This window comes from Gymnoscopelus braueri (genome assembly GCF_963280865.1).
Source record: "Gymnoscopelus braueri genome assembly, chromosome: 4".
In the NCBI taxonomy this organism is placed as follows: domain Eukaryota; kingdom Metazoa; phylum Chordata; class Actinopteri; order Myctophiformes; family Myctophidae; genus Gymnoscopelus; species Gymnoscopelus braueri.
In genome coordinates this window covers 1582931-1606198 of record NC_137605.1, presented here as the reverse complement: position 1 = coordinate 1606198, position 23268 = coordinate 1582931, and the positions used below count along the sequence as shown (strand labels likewise).

The 23268-nt window shown below is 42.6% G+C and overlaps 1 protein-coding gene across 1 annotated transcript in view; it reads left to right on the top strand.

Moving 5' to 3' along the window:
* zbtb32 (zinc finger and BTB domain containing 32) overlaps positions 1 to 23268 on the top strand; it is a 36684-nt gene that overhangs the window by 8951 nt on the left and 4465 nt on the right. The window contains exons 2-6 of the mRNA XM_080427183.1: positions 2482 to 2902; positions 4079 to 4286; positions 5290 to 6149; positions 6652 to 6782; positions 13612 to 13724. Of these exons, the coding sequence (XP_080283309.1) occupies positions 2492 to 2902; positions 4079 to 4286; positions 5290 to 6149; positions 6652 to 6782; positions 13612 to 13724 (1723 nt within the window). The 5' untranslated portion in view covers positions 2482 to 2491. The remainder of the gene's footprint in view (positions 1 to 2481; positions 2903 to 4078; positions 4287 to 5289; positions 6150 to 6651; positions 6783 to 13611; positions 13725 to 23268) is intronic.

The following is a 23268-nucleotide window of genomic DNA, read 5'->3' as shown; positions in this document are numbered from 1 at the left end:
TCAGTAAAAGTACAGATTAAATCACATTTACCTCCAACCCCCTCAGCTCTCACCACACAGTGTAAACATGCTGGCATGGATGGAAACAAATCAGATCTGATTATCAGTTCATCACAACCAGGCTAATGTGGCTGATGTGACGGGCGGTTACAATTCAACGTTTCCAACGAAGTGGAACACGGAACAGCTCTCTGTTTCAAACACACTCTGACCCATGAACAGCTCTCTGTTTCAAACAGACTCTGACCCATGAACAGCTCTGTGTTTCAAACACACTCTGACCCATGAACAGCTCTCTGTTTCAAACACACTCTGACCCATGAACAGCTCTCTGTTTCAAACACACTCTGACCCATGAACAGCTCTGTGTTTCAAACACACTCTGACCCATGAACACTCTGTTTCAAACACACTCTGACCCATGAACAGTCTGTTTCAAACAGACTCTGACCCATGAACAGTTCTCTGTTTCAAACACACTCTGACCCATGAACACTCTGTTTCAAACAGACTCTGACCCATGAACACTCTGTTTCAAACACACTCTGACCCATGAACAGTCTGTTTCAAACAGACTCTGACCCATGAACAGCTCTCTGTTTCAAACACACTCTGACCCATGAACAGTTCTCTGTTTCAAACAAACTCTGACCCATGAACACTCTGTTTCAAACACACTCTGACCCATGAACACTCTGTTTCAAACACACTCTGACCCATGAACACTCTGTTTCAAACACACTCTGACCCATGAACACTCTGTTTCAAACACACTCTGACCCATGAACACTCTGTTTCAAACACACTCTGACCCATGAACACTCTGTTTCAAACACACTCTGACCCATGAACACTCTGTTTCAAACACACTCTGACCCATGAACAGTTCTCTGTTTCAAACACACTCTGACCCATGAACAGCTCTGTGTTTCAAACAGACTCTGACCCATGAACAGCTCTGTGTTTCAAACAGACTCTGACCCATGAACAGCTCTGTGTTTCAAACACACTCTGACCCATGAACAGCTCTGTGTTTCAAACAGACTCTGACCCATGAACAGCTCTGTGTTTCAAACACACTCTGACCCATGAACAGCTCTGTGTTTCAAACAGACTCTGACCCATGAACAGCTCTGTGTTTCAAACAGAATCTGACCCATGAACAGCTCTGTGTTTCAAACAGACTCTGACCCATGAACAGCTCTGTGTTTCCCGGACCACCCATTTTAACATTATTTAGTCAAAAAGGGCTGAATCAATTCTAATCAGTTTAATAAAAGTACAAATAATTATAATAGAACATAAAAAAAAATTCTGATCAATTAGATCTTGTAGATCTGCTATGTTTGAAAATGTCCACCTAATGACATAACGCCCCAAAATAGGGATGCCTGGTTGAAAGCGGTTCAAAGTCAGGACACATAGACTGTATATTACTGATACTGATGTATATATAGAATAGTATAGTATATCAACCTATAGAGCACTGGTTCTCAACCTGTGGGTCCACATGTTGTTTGGGGGGTCCCTAGATGACAGTGAGGTGACAATCTAAGGACTTTTAAGACCTTTTTCATACCTCATCCACATACAGAGCCTCCTCCCTGACAACAGCGACGGGACACATTGTGTTTGTTTTTGGACCACAATTCTTATAGGAGACGATTCTAAGACGACCCAACGTTATTCTCCATAGAGACAATACTTTGGTGACCCAGGGGATGAGCGAGTGACGTCAGGACGCCGGTACTCTATTCCACTAGCCTCTAGTCCAGGGCTTTTCCACCTTTTTCATATCAAGGTCCATTATTTATTGGGCATTTGAGCCACGGAACCACCAAGTGATGACATTTTGCCTCTCAGACTTCCATCCATGCTGTTGATGTTGGTTCCATAGGAGAGATGATCAAAATAACTATTTTTCTACATTCTCTAATTGTGTTACTTTTTGTAAATGAAGTGATGCAGATGTTTAACAATAACTTAACTCTTGAGAGTGTCAAATGAAACCAAATGGACCCGTAAGGGTCCATTTGGTTTCATTTGACACTCTCAAGAGTTAAAGATCTATAAGAGTCCATTTGGTTACCAACTCTTCCATCATTTAGCTGGGGACCACCTGGAACCCTCTCAAGGACCACTGGTGGTCCCCGGACCACTGGTTGAGAACCACTGCTCTAGTATATCAACCTATTCCAACTGGATCCTTCTGTTTGGTTCTGATCATCTTCATCATGATCAGGGGCGGCCATAGCTGAGTGGTTAGTGAGCCCGCCTAGGGAGCCAGAGGCCCTGGTTGCCCCAGGTTCGATTCCAGGCCAGGCCAGCATATGAGACGATGAAATGAAATGTGTCCCTGAGCAAGACTCTTAACCCCTAATTGCTCACAGGTTCTCATTGGAAACAAGACCGCAAGGACTTTCATGACCGACCTGTTAAAAGGAATTATCCTTTTTTTTTTAATCATCCTCCTCTCCTCAGGTCTTCAGAGATGATCCGTCTGGACAACCCTCTCTACTCACACTTCCTGCGTCAGGCGGACGCTCTCCGCCGGGCGGGCCAGCTGTGCGACGCCGTCATCCGCGTGGGCGTGGCCGCCCAGACCTTCCGGGCCCACCGGCTGGTGCTGGCCTGCGCCAGCGGGATCCTGGCGCGGCGGCTGGGACCCGGCGGCGGCGCCGAGCCCCCGGAGCCCGTCGTCACCCTGGAGCGCCTGACGCCCCGGACCTTCCAGCAGGTTCTGGACTTCGCCTACAGCCAGAGCCTGGAGGTCAGCGCCCGGGACCTGCGGCCGCTGCTGAGCGCCGCGCGGCTGCTGGACATGCAGGCCCTGCAGGAGCAGTGCCGCGCCCTGCTGGACGGTCTGGAGGAGAGCCACGCCGGAGCAGAGGAGGAGAAAGAGGTGAGTCCCCCCCCCCCCCTCCCTCCTCCCCAAGACCAAGCTCTGGACCATGGTGGTAGCCTGGAAACCAGACCAATCTGCCATTGCAAAAAAACAAATTGCCCTTTGCAGATTTGGTCTGGCACCGCTCAGTTGTGATTGGATTTCACTCCCTCCGAAGTAGTGAGGGACCAATCAGGGCCCGGTATGCAAATAAGGGGGCGGGTTTATCACCAGAAGTATTTTTTTTATCCGTCCCATGGAAATGCAGGTTCCACACAGAGATTCCAGACTAATATCTACGCAGTGATATTAGTGTGGCCGTGCCAGGCTACAGGCAAGATTTCCCCCCCTCTATTACCCCCCAAAAAGACATTTCAACTCAATCGAAAATCGGCGATCGAAAACCGGTGAAAATTGCCGTTTTCAAGGTGTTTTGGCCATTACCTCTGGAACAGAAGGTCCAATCTGCTCAGTTCATAGCTTGTTGGATGCGTGACTTTGAGGACATTCATTAAGCACGAGATGATTTTCGGGTTATTTGGGTTTTTTAGGGGAGGCGAGATCTGGTTGGGCAGGCCTGCCCTGCCGCCACTGTCTCCTGGTGCTGTGAAGGAGAAAAAAAAACCTCAAGTGTTGGATTATGAAAAACGGCCAGGGACGTTTTTGGCACTCAATGTGTTTAAAACAGGACTAAACACCTACTTTTGTTTTTGTTGCTACACTTGTTTTACTCCTACAGGCTTTATGCCTCCATGTGATTTTAAATGTCTTTAAATATTTATTTTAGCTTTGTCGTGTTTTATAATAAATATGATACCCTTATTGTAAAATAAAATTAGCTGAGATTTTATTTATTCTATTTGATTTATTATTATTGTTTATTTATCCGTTGCTGAGATTTGTTTCAAATGCAAAGTGCATTATAAATATAAATAAATACATTATTATTATTATTAGGTCAGAGGTCAGAGTTCGGAGATCACAGATGAGACAGATCAGCGGTGGGGAGGAGGTCCAGAGGAGGAGGAAGAGGAGGAGGAAGAGGAGGAAGAGGAGGAGGTCCAAAGCTCCCCCCGCCCCCCAGCGGAGGAGTCCAATGGTACCACCCCCCCTCCTCCCTGTGATCCTGGAGAAGGCTGTTCCTGTTCCTCCTCCTCCTCCTCCTCCTCCTCTCCTCCTCCTCCTCCCAGAAAGATGCTGAGGCTGTCGGCCATGCCCTCCATGCCCTCCATGTCCTCCATGCCCTCCATGTCCTCCATGCCCTCCATGCCCTCCATGCCCTCCATGTCTGCCACCCACCACTCTACAGACGCCACCCTCGCCCACAGCGGAGCCATCGGCCCCGTGTCTCAGTCTCCTCCCTGCACCTCCCTGTCTAAGGAGGAGAAAGGCTCATCTCTGGGTAGGTTTCTCACAGCTATTACATCATCGTCTAATCGCATTTATTTTTCATAATCGTTTCCATGTTAAATAAAATCAGAAATAGCAGATCTACAAGCGTTGTAAGCTTTAAAGGTGTAGTGAAATGAAAGATAAGTTTTTCACACTTTTAGAGCATATCGTGGTCATCATATGGGCAGACCTAACAATAGATGCCAGAATAATTGAAAAGAAAAACAGTTTTGTGTATTTTTATATCAAGAGTCCCTAAAAAGCCAATCTTAATGACTTCCTGTAAAGGAAAACGTGCTGCGTGATGACATAACACAACTTTCATGAATATAAATGAATCTTGATCACATGCACCTGTTTGATTCCCATAGCTGCAAGTTCTTCAAACACAGCTGATTTTAATTACAGAGCTACTCTGTTTTGAATCTCATTCAAGATGACATCCAGACGGTGTATTACTCATTTAAAACTTAATCTGCACACTAAACTATGTATCTGATTCTGAAAACATTATACTGTAGGTTAGAAATAAGCCACGTAGTAGCACACCAGCTTAACTGGCCGTCTCTCTCTAACTTGTAAACAAACACTAGCCCTGTTGCACATGGCTGCAGTGATTGAGATTCCAACGTCCCATAGCCTGAAGGGATGGGACCTTCTGATTGGTTGAGACCAGGTTGAGACAACGTTTCAGACTGAATCTTCAAAATAAAATGGCCGAAAATGTCACTGCACTGCATTTTTAAATCAGCTATTTTCGCCATAGCATTTTTGTGGGGGGAAAGTATGCAATTATTAAATATGTCAGTAATTAATTCATTTATATATGAAGTGATTTGTCATAATTATCTGCCCTGTGCAATGTTTGATTACGAAGCCTAGAATGCCAAACGGAAATGTAATCTTTACTCATAATCTTCCAATGTTCAGCCGAAAACACAAATCGTTAATCGACATTATTTGTGTGAAAATGCATCGTCAACTTTGATCTAAACATGTTTTAATCGTGACAGCTCCACCTCTGTGGACCTCCTTGTCCAAGGAGAAGACGGGTTCTCCATCCTCCTGGACCTCCTTGTCCAAGGAGAAGACGGGTTCTCCATCCTCCTGGACCTCCTTATCCAAGGAGAAGACGGGTTCTCCATCCTCCTGGACCTCCTTATCCAAGGAGAAGACGGGTTCTCCATCCTCCTGGACCTCCTTATCCAAGGAGAAGACGGGTTCTCCATCCTCCTGGACCTCCTTGTCTAAGGAGAAGACAGGTTCTCCATCCTCCTGGACCTCCTTGTCTAAGGAGAAGACGGGTTCTCCATCCTCCTGGACCTCCTTGTCTAAGGAGAAGGCAGGTTCTCCATCCTCCTGGACCTCCTTGTCTAAGGAGAAGACGGGTTCTCCATCCTCCTGGACCTCCTTATCCAAGGAGAAGACGGGTTCTCCATCCTCCTGGACCTCCTTATCCAAAGAGAAGACGGGTTCTCCATCCTCCTGGACCTCCTTGTCTAAGGAGAAGGCGGGTTCTCCATCCTCCTGGACCTCCTTATCCAAGGAGAAGACGGGTTCTCCATCCTCCTGGACCTCCTTGTCTAAGGAGAAGGCGGGTTCTCCATCCTCCTGGACCTCCTTATCCAAGGAGAAGACGGGTTCTCCATCCTCCTGGACCTCCTTATCCAAGGAGAAGACAGGTTCTCCATCCTCCTGGACCTCCCTGTCTAAGGAGAGGTGGCAGCATGCCGAGGCCTTCAGAAGGATGGCAGAGAGTTACTCCAGCCTCCTCTCCTCTCAGTCCTCTCAGCAGGTGGTGGGCTACCACCCTCTCCCCCTGCCCGCCCCTCACATGTACCCGCTGTTGGCCGCCTCCCCCGTACCCACCCAGGTCAGTGGGCGGAACAAGTACTCACATTTTATTTTAACTTAAAAAGGAGTAGTTCACCCAAAAAATTACTTATTTTCTATCAATTGCACATCCCATGAAGGCTTGAATTCATGGATTTTTTTTTTTTTTTTTTGGCATTCCTGCTGCAATAATTTGATGACCGGGTGTATTTCCAGTAGGAGACACAAAGAGTCTACTTTGTGTCTCCTATCGGATACATTAGCATCTTTACGCCGGTAATCAAATTATTGGCTTAGGAATGCAACAAAAACAAAAAACTGTCCGTGAATTCAAGCCTTCATGGGGCGTGCAATTGATAGAAAATAAGCCATTTTTTGGGTGAACTATGGTGAACTAGGGTAAGTGATATGTTTTGGTTAAAACAAAAGGTTGTTTGTTAAAAGGTTGAAGCTCTAGTAATCATTGCTATAGAGTGTTTGTTCAGTAACAGTGTAAAATAGCTCTATATTGTGATAGTAATCATTCCCCTGTGCTGTCCCAGGTGCATGGCTCGGTCCTGGGATACCCCAGCCTCCTCTATCCGTACACACAGCACCTCCTCACGTCTCCAGAGCTGGAAGACATCTTCACGAGAAGTCTGCTGGGGAGGAGCGTTCAGAGCAGCACGCACAGGTACATCTATAACATTATGGACACTCACAGGAACATCTATACGTTATGGACACTCACAGGTACATCTATACATTATATGTTGTACGTTTATTTTGTGCGAAAAATGCACAAAAAGCACGTTTCCAGACAGGCTAGCGTTCCATAAGAGGGTCAGTCTGCGTGTCTGTCTGTCTGTCTGTATGTCTGTCTGCGTATCTGTGTGTCCGGACTCCAGAGCTAATCTCGTTAAGTGCTGGACTGATCGGCGGCTCTGCCAGTAGGCTAACGATGTCACATGTCTGACACGACTTCATGTGACATCATTCTGTCTGATGTCACATGTCTGACACGACTTCATGTGACATCATTCTGTCTGATGTCACATGTCTGACACGTCTTCATGTGACATCATTCTGGCTGATGTCACATGTCTGACACGTCTTCATGTGACATCATTCTGTCTGATGTCACATGAAGTCCAACATCCACATGGGACTTCCACTCATTGAATTACAAATAACAAAAAACGAATCTCTCAATTGTAATGTTTTATCTCAGAATGAGCAATAAACAATATATAAAGACACCGTTACAGTAGTCAAATCTACTGAAGATGAATGTATGGACAAGTTTTTCTAGATCCAGCTGTTCTTTAACCCGTGTTAAAGATGATAGTAGGTTAACTTTGTGATTGTGTTAATGTGGCTGTTTAAATTCAGAGTCCATAACTATGTTTTTAACATTACCGATTGGAGTTGGGCGCTGACTTTAATCTGTCTTTCTTGGCTCCAAAAACTATGACTTCAGTTTTGTCTATAAGTTATATACTTAAGACACTTGTAGCTTGTGGATATTTTTGGTAAAACTAATTCAGCTATAATGACACGCCAAAATAGAGACACCAGGTTGAAAGTGGTATAAAAACGAATTAAAAAAGGAAAGTTGAAATTGTGATAATAAACTGAATGCAGGCCTTTAGTGTGTTAAACTATAACATATACATATATACATATATATATATATATATATATATATATATATATATATATATATATATATATATATATAGTTATAATAAACTGAATGCAGGCCTTTAGAGTTTTGGTCAGTGTTTCTCAAACCTTTTACCTCGAGACTCAAAGATAAATGTGATGATGTCTCCACGGGACTCAAAATAGTGAAAATAGTTTAATGAGGGGATTGTCAGACACAGTGTGAGAGGAAAATAACTAATACATACAATCTGTTAACCGCTTCAAGTGATGACCAAATAACTGTCCCTTTACAGCACTGTTTCAGCTCACAACGCGTTGCTTGTGAGCTTGAAGATCGGGTCACGTCTTCTTAAACTTTTTTTTTTTTAAATTATATAATTTGTTTTGTGTGACAAACTGCAAATATATATATTTTTGAAAATATTTTTGCAATAATCATTTTTAAAATAAACAAAAAATGGGTGGACATTAACTCGCGACCCACAAAGATCGCTCCGCGACCCACGAATGGGTCCCGAACCCACTGTTTGGGAAACAGGGCTGTGAAGGGACAGTTACTTGGTCATCACATGAAGTATGTATTAGTTCTTTTCCTCTCAGGGTGTGGGTGAACAATCCCCTCATTTGCCTAACAGTTCATTACATTATTGACTCACTGCTGGAACACACTTTCCTACTAGACTAACCTCTTAACCCTTTCCTTGCCCAGTCTGTCAACACTCACACTTCATGTCAATGGTTCTCAACCTTTGTCCATGTCAAGGAAATTATGAATATCAATCTGAAAATATATTGTGCCCCCCCCCCCCCCCCCCACCGCTCCCCCGCATACAAGATTTGTGTGAAATTGTTTTGCAAATAATATAAAAACGTCCTCTTCTTTTCAATATGTAAAGGAAATAGCAGATCTACAATCTGCACAACGCGTAAAATATATTAACTATATTAACTAATGTTGCTGGGGAACCCCCTGGAAACCCCCCTCAAAGACCCCTCGGGGTTCCCTGGACCCCACTTTGAGAACCACTGCGTTATTTCATGGATCAACATCATCATCATTCATTGTGTCGTCTTTTCAACGGCTCAGTACAGCTACACACAGTACAACTACACACAGTACAGCTACACACAGTACAGCTACACACAGTACAGCTACACACAGTACAGCTACACACAGTACAACTACACACAGTACAGCTACACACAGTACAGCTACACACAGTACAGCTACACACAGTACAACTACACACAGTACAACTACACACAGTACAACTACACACAGTACAGCTACACACAGTACAACTACACACAGTACAACTACACACAGTACAGCTACACACAGTACAGCTACACACAGTACAGCTACACACAGTACAGCTACACACAGTACAACTACACACAGTACAGCTACACACAGTACAACTACACACAGTACAACTACACACAGTACAACTACACACAGTACAACTACACACAGTACAGCTACACACAGTACAGCTACACACAGTACAACTACACACAGTACAACTACACACAGTACAGCTACACACAGTACAGCTACACACAGTACAACTACACACAGTACAACTACACACAGTACAGCTACACACAGTACAACTACACACAGTACAGCTACACACAGTACAACTACACACAGTACAGCTACACACAGTACAGCTACACACAGTACAACTACACACAGTACAACTACACACAGTACAGCTACACACAGTACAACTACACACAGTACAACTACACACAGTACAGCTACACACAGTACAGCTACACACAGTACAACTACACACAGTACAGCTACACACAGTACAACTACACACAGTACAGCTACACACAGTACAACTACACACAGTACAACTACACACAGTACAGCTACACACAGTACAACTACACACAGTACAACTACACACAGTACAGCTACACACAGTACAACTACACACAGTACAACTACACACAGTACAACTACACACAGTACAGCTACACACAGTACAACTACACACAGTACAGCTACACACAGTACAACTACACACAGTACAGCTACACACAGTACAACTACACACAGTACAACTACACACAGTACAACTACACACAGTACAGCTACACACAGTACAACTACACACAGTACAGCTACACACAGTACAACTACACACAGTACAACTACACACAGTACAGCTACACACAGTACAACTACACACAGTACAGCTACACACAGTACAACTACACACAGTACAGCTACACACAGTACAACTACACACAGTACAGCTACACACAGTACAGCTACACACAGTACAACTACACACAGTACAGCTACACACAGTACAGCTACACACAGTACAACTACACACAGTACAGCTACACACAGTACAACTACACACAGTACAGCTACACACAGTACAGCTACACACACAGCTTCTATACTTCTATAATCACGTTCATATACTGGCTGCATATTAACATTTTAACCATTTTCATTTTAAATGAGTGATTGCTTCAATATTTCACTTTGACCTTAGTTTTACTTAAAGCAGCCCTATGTAACTAACCCTAACCCTATGTAACTAACCCTAACCCTATGTAACTAACCCTAACCCTATGTAACTAACCCTAACCCTATGTAACTAACCCTAACCCTATGTAACTAACCCTAACCCTATGTAACTAACCCTAACCCTATGTAACTAACCCTAACCCTATGTAACTAACCCTAACCCTATGTAACTAACCCTAACCCTATGTAACTAACCCTAACCCTATGTAACTAACCCTAACCCTATGTAACTAACCCTAACCCTATGTAACTAACCCTAACCCTATGTAACTAACCCTAACCCTATGTAACTAACCCTAACCCTATGTAACTAACCCTAACCCTATGTAACTAACCCTAACCCTATGTAACTAACCCTAACCCTATGTAACTAACCCTATGTAACTTTCCTCTAACCCTAACCCTATGTAACTAACCCTAACCCTATGTAACTAACCCTATGTAACTTTCCTCTAACCCTAACCCTATGTAACTAACCCTAACCCTATGTAACTAACCCTAACCCTATGTAACTAACCCTAACCCTATGTAACTAACCCTAACCCTATGTAACTAACCCTAACCCTATGTAACTAACCCTAACCCTATGTAACTAACCCTAACCCTATGTAACTGTCCTCTTCTACCTCGGATTTGAACCAGGTTTCCTGCACTGTCAGTGCTGACATGTTTACCATTGAGCTAATAGAGCCTGTCTGCTTGCTCAGGGGATAAATTGAATCAGGCCAAAACCTGTGTCAGATCCTGTGTCTGGGTGAGACGTGACCTTTGACACGATCTAACTGTCTCAATAGAAGAGCAGGGAGACTAAATACAAACCACCCCTATTATATACACTAAGTTATATTGTATTAACATACTCTACCATACAGATTGTATAAGTTATATTGTATTAACATACTCTACCATACAGATTGTATAAGTTATATTGTATTAACATACTCTACCATACAGATTGGACTAAATAAAATTGTATTCATGAAAAAAGTTACATAATGCCGCTTTACCATTTTAATCATTTTCATTTAAAATGAGTGATTGCTTCAATATTTCACCTTTATCTTTGTTTTCACTTATAGCCTACTTTCTTTCTTTTTTTGTCCAGAAGAACAGCAATAACGTAACGTATATCAAAGTGCGATGCGTAGGCTACAGTACTTCCTCCTCCGAACAATGTACAGTGTGTGTGTGTGTGTGTGTGTGTGTGTGTGTGTGTGTGTGTGTGTGTGTGTGTGTGTGTGTGTGTGTGTGAAGGGGAAAGCCCCCTACATATTTCTCTCTTCCCCTGCAAACAGAGAATTTCCACCCACCCGTTTAATATGCGCTGTTTCAATACAACCTGTCTGTCTGCTAGAGACTTGTCTGTCTGTCTGTCTGTCTGCCTGTCTGTCTGTCTGTCTGTCCACGTGGATTAGAGCATGATTACAGGATACAAATAGATGAGCACAAAACTAAATCTAATCGTGTTCATCAGTGGTGATAGAAGTACTTAAAGCTTCACCATGTAACTTTTGATTTAATGAATAAAATGTAATTTTGTCCAATCTGTATGGTAGAGTATGTTAATACAATATAACTTATACAATCTGTATGGTAGAGTATGTTAATACAATATAACTTGTACAATCTGAAAAAAAGGTTTCAAAAGGTTTTTATACATTTGAAAACTAGTGAAATGGGACATTCTGCATAATGAGTACTTTTACTTTTGGTACTTTAAGTACATTTTGATACCAATACTTTTGTACCTTTACTCAAGTAAATTTCTTGTAACATTTCAGTATTGATACTTTTACTTAAGTAAAACATTTGAGTGCTTTTTCCACCACTGGTGATTTTAAAGCTTTGCTTCCTCAGTGATGTGAGATGAAAGAAGATGAAGGTTTCTATAAATATCTTGTGGTTTCAAGGAGCAGAGAGAGGATGGGAGGCAGTTAGAGGAAACCAGTGATAACACCAAAACTCTAACACACACATTCACACAACATGTACACACAGATCACATATTTGGTGATAACAGTAAAACACAAAGATCAGATATTTGGGGCACATGGGTGCGTCCGTGTTTGAGGTGCGTTTGAGGTGCGTTGCCTGCGTTGACGCACGTTTCCCTGACGAGTTCAAATCTGTGCAACGATCAGCCTGTAGCCTTAGAAATATCACATGAAATCTAACTGGAAATGCCTTAAATCTATGAGTGTGTGTGTGTGTGTGTGTGTGTGTGTGTGTGTGTGTGTGTGTGTGTGTGTGTGTGTGTGTGTGTGTGTGTGTGTGTGTGTGTGTGTGTGTGTGTGTGTGTGTGTGTGTGTGTGTCCTTCGCGTACTGTATCTTGAGAACTGTTTGACCATATCATTTGATCATATAATGACTCTGGTTGGGATCCTTTATGATTTTAACGATTCCCTCAAAGGTCCAATTCCTGAATGGTTCCCTCCATATTAAAAAAAATCTATATAATTTTGGCCTTCACTATATATTTTTTTATCTTACAGTAAATGCACCAAAATCTCTGTAAATGGTGCATTTATATAGCGTTACAATGATTCCATTCACACACACACACACACACACACACACACACACACACACACACACACACACACACACACACACACACACACACACACACACACACACACACACACACACACACACACACACACACACACACACACACATACACACACACACACACACACACACACACACACACACACACACACACACACATACACACACACACACAGCAGAGGAAACCATGCAAGGCACCAATCTGCTCATCTGAAGCCGTTAGGGGTTCAGTGTCTTGCTCAAGGACACTTTGACAGTAACTCTGGGGGAGACCGGGATCGAACTGGGAACCTTTCAGTTCCCAAGCGGCCGCTCTACCTCCTGAGACACTGCAGCCCCATGTATGTCTGTACATACGTATGTCTGTACATACGTATGTCTGTACATACGTACGTACTTACTTACGTACATACAGACGTACGGACGGACGTCTGTATTTGATGATTTGTAGATCTAATTACATAACGAGTCATGCCTACATGATTTGTAGATCTAATTCCACAGAGAATTAAATATGCATGATTTGTTGATCTTATTCCATAGACAAAAAACTGAATCGACTGCCTTCTGTCCAAATTGTTTTTTTTTTTATTAAAAAAAGAAAGATATATACATACAACTGCATCCAGTGTTTTCCGTGGCCTATCTTCTGCCTGAACGGTCCATTTAAAACAAGTCCCTGTTGTCTCTTGTCTGTTATGTTCTTCTGAATCCCCACAGACATCCAGAGCAGCTTAACATCAGATCAGACAGAGTGTCAGCAGAATGTCCACACTGCAGTGCAGCTCAACTGGCCACACCCTGGATGATGCACCACACTGACTCTAACCCAGGTAATACACCCTGGATGATGCACCACACTGACTCTAACCCAGGTAATACACCCTGGATGATGCACCACACTGACTCTAACCCAGGTAATACACCCTGGATGATGCACCACACTGACTCTAACCCAGGTAATACACCCTGGATGATGCACCACACTGACTCTAACCCAGGTAATACACCCTGATGATGCACCACACTGACTCTAACCCAGGTAATACACCCTGATGATGCACCACACTGACTCTTACAATGAAATAATGAATGAATGTCCCGAGAGACTAGAGTCATGTCATTGTAATCACTGGCACAAACATATGTTGTTCTTATAATGCTATTGAATTCTGAAGAATTGCCTGCAACTACCGGTAAAAACAAGGAACATGAATTGAATGGTTTGTATGTGCAACAGAGCAACCAAAGGCATGGCACCCCCATACCTTCAAACAACCCTACAACCCCTCCCACTTACTCAGATCAGCTAACACAGGGAAGCTGTCTGAACCTTCCCCAAAAAAACATCCAGGACAACGCTCCACACGTCCCAGACACGCACCAGCTTTTGCCACCGGTTCGTAGCCCCGCCCCGTATAGGGCCCCTCGCTATACATTAGAAGAGTTGTGAACGGTGGGCGTTGTCACTTATTAATACAGCCCGAATACCCAATCTCAGCACCAACCTCAGTGGCTTGCCTCATAAATCCCTAGACTCCCAAACCCACACCTCCAGGATTAGACTCCCAACCCACACCTCCAGGATTAGACTCCTGCTGCCGATACTTATTTTTCCAATAACCGCGGACTACTTTTTTTTTGCAGATAAAGTATAGTTTTGGACCGCGACGGAGGGGCGCGGTCTCAAGCGGACTTGAGCCACGAGAAGCACCACCGAGCGTGCAAGTTGCCGTGCTGAACGTTGCGAAGTTCGCTTGAGCCTACTCAGCCCCGAGTTATGTACCGATGGGCACAGAATCATAAATGATCCCCCCCCCCCCTGCAGACTCACTCCCAGCTTTCTGCTATAATCTGAAAACTCACCTCTTCAGACTACACCTCAGCTCATTGCACTTGGCCTATAGCCTTGACCACCATGCAGTCTATAGCCTTGACCACCATGCAGTCTATAGCCTTGACCACCATGCAGTCTATAGCCTTGACCACCATGCAGTCTATAGCCTTGACCACCATGCAGTCTATAGCCTTGACCACCATGCAGTCTATAGCCTTGACCACCATGCAGTCTATAGCCTTGACCACCATGCAGTCTATAGCCTTGACCACCATGCATTCTATAGCCTTGACCACCATGCAGTCTATAGCCTTGACCACCATGCAGTCTATAGCCTTGACCACCATGCAGTCTATAGCCTTGACCACCATGCAGTCTATAGCCTTGACCACCATGCAGTCTATAGCCTTGACCACCATGCAGTCTATAGCCTTGACCACCATGCAGTCTATAGCCTTGACCACCATGCAGTCTATAGCCTTGACCACCATGCAGTCTATAGCCTTGACCACCATGCAGTCTTATGCAAAGGATACAATGTCATTTAGATAGCATGTTATTTAGACAGATGATTGACAGGTTCATTTGTTTACCTGGCATCCTATAGTTTCTATAGTTTCAATGTACAGACCTTTTTTATTATTATTATTATTAATATATTCTTTAGACTGATGCTAGGTTCATGGTTTACCTGTGTTCCTAGTTTAGGACACTACACTGTCTCTGTATTCTATGATCCTATAGTTTACTGAGACACTACACTGTCTCTGTATTCTATGATCCTATAGTTTACTGAGACACTACACTGTCTCTGTATTCTATGATCCTATAGTTTACTGAGACACTACACTGTCTCTGTATTCTATGATCCTATAGTTTACTGAGACACTACACTGTCTCTGTATTCTATGATCCTATAGTTTACTGAGACACTACACTGTCTCTGTATTCTATGATCCTATAGTTTACTGAGACACTATACTGTCTCTGTATTCTATGATCCTATAGTTTACTGAGACACTACACTGTCTCTCTGTATTCTATGATCCTATAGTTTACTGAGACACTACACTGTCTCTGTATTCTATGATCCTATAGTTTACTGAGACACTACACTGTCTCTCTGTATTCTATGATCCTATAGTTTACTGAGACACTACACTGTCTCTCTGTATTCTATGATCCTATAGTTTACTGAGACACTACACTGTCTCTGTATTCTATGATCCTATAGTTTACTGAGACACTACACTGTCTCTGTATTCTATGATCCTATAGTTTACTGAGACACTACACTGTCTCTGTATTCTATGATCCTATAGTTTACTGAGACACTACACTGTCTCTCTGTATTCTATGATCCTATAGTTTACTGAGACACTACACTGTCTCTCTGTATTCTATGATCCTATAGTTTACTGAGACACTACACTGTCTCTGTATTCTATGATCCTATAGTTTACTGAGACACTACACTGTCTCTGTATTCTATGATCCTATAGTTTACTGAGACACTACACTGTCTCTGTATTCTATGATCCTATAGTTTACTGAGACACTACACTGTCTCTGTATTCTATGATCCTATAGTTTACTGAGACACTACACTGTCTCTGTATTCTATGATCCTATAGTTTACTGAGACACTACACTGTCTCTGTATTCTATGATCCTATAGTTTACTGAGACACTACACTGTCTCTGTATTCTATGATCCTATAGTTTACTGAGACACTACACTGTCTCTGTATTCTATGATCCTATAGTTTACTGAGACACTACACTGTCTCTATGTATTCTATGATCCTATAGTTTACTGAGACACTACACTGTCTCTCTGTATTCTATGATCCTATAGTTTACTGAGACACTACACTGTCTCTGTATTCTATGATCCTATAGTTTACTGAGACACTACACTGTCTCTGTATTCTATGATCCTATAGTTTACTGAGACACTACACTGTCTCTGTATTCTATGATCCTATAGTTTACTGAGACACTATACTGTCTCTGTATTCTATGATCCTATAGTTTACTGAGACACTACACTGTCTCTCTGTATTCTATGATCCTATAGTTTACTGAGACACTACACTGTCTCTGTATTCTATGATCCTATAGTTTACTGAGACACTACACTGTCTCTCTGTATTCTATGATCCTATAGTTTACTGAGACACTACACTGTCTCTCTGTATTCTATGATCCTATAGTTTACTGAGACACTACACTGTCTCTGTATTCTATGATCCTATAGTTTACTGAGACACTACACTGTCTCTGTATTCTATGATCCTATAGTTTACTGAGACACTACACTGTCTCTGTATTCTATGATCCTATAGTTTACTGAGACACTACACTGTCTCTCTGTATTCTATGATCCTATAGTTTACTGAGACACTACACTGTCTCTCTGTATTCTATGATCCTATAGTTTACTGAGACACTACACTGTCTCTGTATTCTATGATCCTATAGTTTACTGAGACACTACACTGTCTCTGTATTCTATGATCCTATAGTTTACTGAGACACTACACTGTCTCTGTATTCTATGATCCTATAGTTTACTGAGACACTACACTGTCTCTGTATTCTATGATCCTATAGTTTACTGAGACACTACACTGTCTCTGTATTCTATGATCCTATAGTTTACTGAGACACTACACTGTCTCTGTATTCTATGATCCTATAGTTTACTGAGACACTACACTGTCTCTCTGTATTCTATGATCCTATAGTTTACTGAGACACTACACTGTCTCTATGTATTCTATGATCCTATAGTTTACTGAGACACTACACTGTCTCTGTATTCTATGATCCTATAGTTTACTGAGACACTACACTGTCTCTCTGTATTCTATGATCCTATAGTTTACTGAGACACTACACTGTCTCTGTATTCTATGATCCTATAGTTTACTGAGACACTACACTGTCTCTGTATTCTATGATCCTATAGTTTACTGAGACACTACACTGTCTCTATGTATTCTATGATCCTATAGTTTACTGAGACACTACACTGTCTCTCTGTATTCTATGATCCTATAGTTTACTGAGACACTACACTGTCTCTGTATTCTATGATCCTATAGTTTACTGAGACACTACACTGTCTCTGTATTTGCTGTATCTGGATAAAGAGCGTCTGATAATTGACTAAATTGTAATTAGGCTCTATGCAGAGCAGCCATATTGGAAAGAAATTGGGCCTCTTCCTTACTTCCTTCACATTTCATGTAGCACAAACCTTTTAATTTCAAGGACCCAGAGTGTACAAATGAAACCAAATGGACCCTTACGGGTCCATTTGGTTTCATTTGTAGTTTCAAATGGCACATTTTAAGGTGCCATTTTGAACCCCCTCAAGGAACCATGAGGGTCCCTGGACCACACCAGTGGTCAGCACCCTGACTCTGTTTGACCAGAGCCTTCATTAGTATCATTATAACAACCAGAATGGAACAGAGCCTTCACTAATGAAGGCTCTGTTCCATTCTGGTTGTTACAATGATACTAATGAAGGCTCTGTTCCATTCTGGTCAAACAGAGTCAGGGTGCTGAATGGAACAGAGCCTTCATTAGTGTCATTATAACAACCAGAATGGAACAGAGCCTTCATTAGTATCATTATAACAACCAGAATGGAACAGAGCCTTCACTAATGAAGGCTCTGTTCCATTCTGGTCAAACAGAGTCAGGGTGCTGAATGGAACAGAGCCTTCATTAGTGTCATTATAACAACCAGAATGGAACAGAGCCTTCATTAGTATCATTGTAACAACCAGAATGGAACAGAGCCTTCATTAGTATCATTGTAACAACCAGAATGGAACAGAGCCTTCATTAGTATCATTGTAACAACCAGAATGGAACAGAGCCTTCATTAGTATCATTGTAACAACCAGAATGGAACAGAGCCTTCATTAGTATCATTGTAACAACCAGATTGGAACAGAGCCTTCATTAGTATCATTGTAACAACCAGAATGGAACAGAGCCTTCATTAGTATCATTGTAACAACCAGATTGGAACAGAGCCTTCATTAGTATCATTGTAACAACCAGAATGGAACAGAGCCTTCATTAGTATCATTGTAACAACCAGATTGGAACAGAGCCTTCATTAGTGTCATTGTAACAACCAGATTGGAACAGAGCCTTCATTAGTATCATTGTAACAACCAGAATGGAACAGAGCCTTCATTAGTATCATTGTAACAACCAGAATGGAACAGAGCCTTCATTAGTGTCATTGTAACAACCAGAATGGAACAGAGCCTTCATTAGTATCATTGTAACAACCAGAATGGAACAGAGCCTTCATTAGTGTCATTGTAACAACCAGATTGGAACAGAGCCTTCATTAGTATCATTGTAACAACCAGAATGGAACAGAGCCTTCATTAGTGTCATTGTAACAACCAGAATGGAACAGAGCCTTCATTAGTATCATTGTAACAACCAGAATGGAACAGAGCCTTCATTAGTATCATTGTAACAACCATAATGAAACAGAGCCTTCATTAGTGTCATTGTAACAACCAGAATGGAACAGAGCCTTCATTAGTGTCATTGTAACAACCAGAATGGAACAGAGCCTTCATTAGTATCATTGTAACAACCAGAATGGAACAGAGCCTTCATTAGTATCATTGTAACAACCAGAATGGAACAGAGCCTTCATTAGTATCATTGTAACAACCAGAATGGAACAGAGCCTTCATTAGTATCATTGTAACAACCAGAATGGAACAGAGCCTTCATTAGTATCATTGTAACAACCAGAATGGAACAGAGCCTTCATTAGTATCATTGTAACAACCAGAATGGAACAGAGCCTTCATTAGTATCATTGTAACAACCATAATGAAACAGAGCCTTCATTAGTATCATTGTAACAACCAGAATGGAACAGAGCCTTCATTAGTATCATTGTAACAACCAGAATGGAACAGAGCCTTCATTAGTATCATTGTAACAACCAGAATGGAACAGAGCCTTCATTAGTATCATTGTAACAACCAGAATGGAACAGAGCCTTCATTAGTATCATTGTAACAACCAGAATGGAACAGAGCCTTCATTAGTATCATTATAACAACCAGAATGGAACAGAGCCTTCATTAGTGTCATTATAACAACCAGAATGGAACAGAGCCTTCATTAGTATCATTGTAACAACCAGAATGGAACAGAGCCTTCATTAGTGTCATTATAACAACCAGAATGGAACAGAGCCTTCATTAGTATCATTGTAACAACCAGAATGGAACAGAGCCTTCATTAGTGTCATTATAACAACCAGAATGGAACAGAGCCTTCATTAGTATCATTGTAACAACCAGATTGGAACAGAGCCTTCATTAGTATCATTATAACAACCAGAATGGAACAGAGCCTTCATTAGTATCATTGTAACAACCAGAATGGAACAGAGCCTTCATTAGTATCATTGTAACAACCAGATTGGAACAGAGCCTTCATTAGTATCATTGTAACAACCATAATGGAACAGAGCCTTCATTAGTATCATTGTAACAACCAGAATGGAACAGAGCCTTCATTAGTATCATTGTAACAACCATAATGAAACAGAGCCTTCATTAGTGTCATTGTAACAACCAGAATGGAACAGAGCCTTCATTAGTGTCATTGTAACAACCAGAATGGAACAGAGCCTTCATTAGTATCATTGTAACAACCAGAATGGAACAGAGCCTTCATTAGTATCATTGTAACAACCAGAATGGAACAGAGCCTTCATTAGTATCATTGGTAAGACCTGTGAAGGAAGTAAGAAGAGGCCCAATTCCTCTCCATAGAGCCTGTTGCACATCACTTCCATGTTGAGCATCAGGTGAAGCCAACATGCTCTAATCGCTCTCATCACAGCAATATACTGCTGTCACTCTGCCATCAATCTGGGAACCCAGAGCCAAATGAGAAGGAAAAACAGCGCCCTCTGCTGTTTGTACTATCTCACTTGGCTCTGGGACAAAGACGACGGAGCACCTGTGCGCAAGGAAACCGGGGTTTTGGTCTGCTTTCAGCGCATCACTTCCGGTGGTGCGACTATGTTTTCATTCCCACTAACAATATTTCTACACGGAACACTAACACCACTTCTCCCAGAGAATATGGATTGTTTTGGTTATAAGCCCACTTGTTTCTATGATAAAAGAGCAAGTTCAAATGTGAATATCTTTTCGTGGTTTTGTCTGCTCCGAGGACGCTATTGTTAAATTAGTTTTGGTTGGTTTCGAGTGGGGAAGGATCGGCGGACACGTAAATCCCGCCCACTACATTTGATTGGGTAAAGCGCGGCCTGCTTCCTGATCTGAAGGCACGCCCACTTGTAGCCCAGTGTGTACACGTTATGACGAACCTTCACGACAGATTCCAACGCAGAGCAGAATCTGTTCTTGAGAGATTACTCTGCCATAGGCTATCTGTGTCTGTGTGTGTGCGTGTGCGTGCGCCTGCTTAGCATAGCATAGCATAGCATAGCCTACTGGAGAGTGTTAGGGGCGGGGCTTAACGTATCTTATCTGATACACCTTTCTACCAAGCCCCCAGAACCCAGTGGTTTCATTGAAGCCAAATGGACATGGTGGCCATTCATGGTAGTGCAGGCGCGTGCAGGCCTGGGGCCTCAACACATGAACGCGAAAACGGTTTCGACCAATGGGCTCGACTCACGAGCATGCGCACGAGCTTGCGCACGGGGCTGCGCGCTTCTGTGACGCAAAACGCGTCACTGTGACGCAAAATGCGTCACAGAAGTGACGCGTTCGGAGACCCAAATAGGCCGCGCCCACCAAATTTCCAACCCGGAAGAAGGGTTCAATTGAGCCCATGCGCTGGGTGAGCAACTCAATGCAAGTGGATGGGAGGAGATTTCTGGTGCCCTCTCTATTATTTTTAACTCTATGCTTTCTACTCAGTTCCTTGAGGGGTTCTAAATGGACCCTTACAGGTCTGTAACTCTGAGAGTGTACAAATGGAACCAAATGGACCCTTACAGGTTCTGTAACTCTGAGAGTGTACACATGGAACCAAATGGACCCTTACAGGTCTGTAACTCTGAGAGTGTACACATGGAACCAAATGGACCCTTACAGGTCTGTAACTCTGAGAGTGTACAAATGGAACCAAATGGACCCTTACAGGTCTGTAACTCTGAGAGTGTACACATGGAACCAAACGGACCCTTACAGGTCTGTAACTCTGAGAGTGTACACATGGAACCAAATGGACCCTTACAGGTCTGTAACTCTGAGAGTGTACACATGGAACCAAATGGACCCTTACAGGTCTGTAACTCTGAGAGTGTACACATGGAACCAAATGGACCCTTACAGGTCTGTAACTCTGAGAGTGTACACATGGAACCAAATGGACCCTTACAGGTCTGTAACTCTGAGAGTGTACACATGGAACCAAATGGACCCTTACAGGTCTGTAACTCTGAGAGTGTACAAATGGAACCAAATGGACCCTTACAGGTCTGTAACTCTGAGAGTGTACACATGGAACCAAACGGACCCTTACAGGTCTGTAACTCTGAGAGTGTACACATGGAACCAAATGGACCCTTACAGGTCTGTAACTCTGAGAGTGTACAAATAGAACCAAATGGACCCTTACAGGTCTGTAACTCTGAGAGTGTACAAATAGAACCAAATGGACCCTTACAGGTCTGTAACTCTGAGAGTGTACAAATAGAACCAAATGGACCCTTACAGGTCTGTAACTCTGAGAGTGTACAAATAGAACCAAATGGACCCTTACAGGTCTGTAACTCTGAGAGTGTACAAATAGAACCAAATGGACCCTTACAGGTCTGTAACTCTGAGAGTGTACAAATAGAACCAAATGGACCCTTACAGGTCTGTAACTCTGAGAGTGTACAAATAGAACCAAACGGACCCTTACAGGTCTGTAACTCTAGTGCATTTGTACACTTTTTATGGGGTACAAACAAACAAACAAACAAACAAACATAACTAAAATAAAATTCCATTCCTCCTCACTTACAGTACGACATCACACATCCATACAATCATAAAAAAGACACAAAGTGCAACATTATGTGCACTATTAAATGCAGTGGTTATCAAAGTGGGGTCCGGGGACCCCCAGAGGTCCTTGAGGGCGTCCAAGTAGGTCCCACAGCTGTGAGCTGTTTAATGTTGTTGTGGGTTTTTTCTGCTCTTTTTCCCCGTATTCAACACGCTACTACACACACATAAACACACACACTTAACACGCTACACACAGGCACACACACACTCCACTACAGCATCCTGTGTGCACTTTGGGGCCCCATTGTTCACTGACTGAACCAGAAGAGAATGTGTGTGTGTGTGTGTGTGTGTGTGTGTGTGTGTGTGTGTGTGTGTGTGTGTGTGTGTGTGTGTGTGTGTGTGTGTGTGTGTGTGTGTGTGTGTGTGTGTGTGTGTGTGTGTGTGTGTGTGTGTGTGTGTGTGTGTTACTGGAAAGCTACAACACTTCAAAATTAT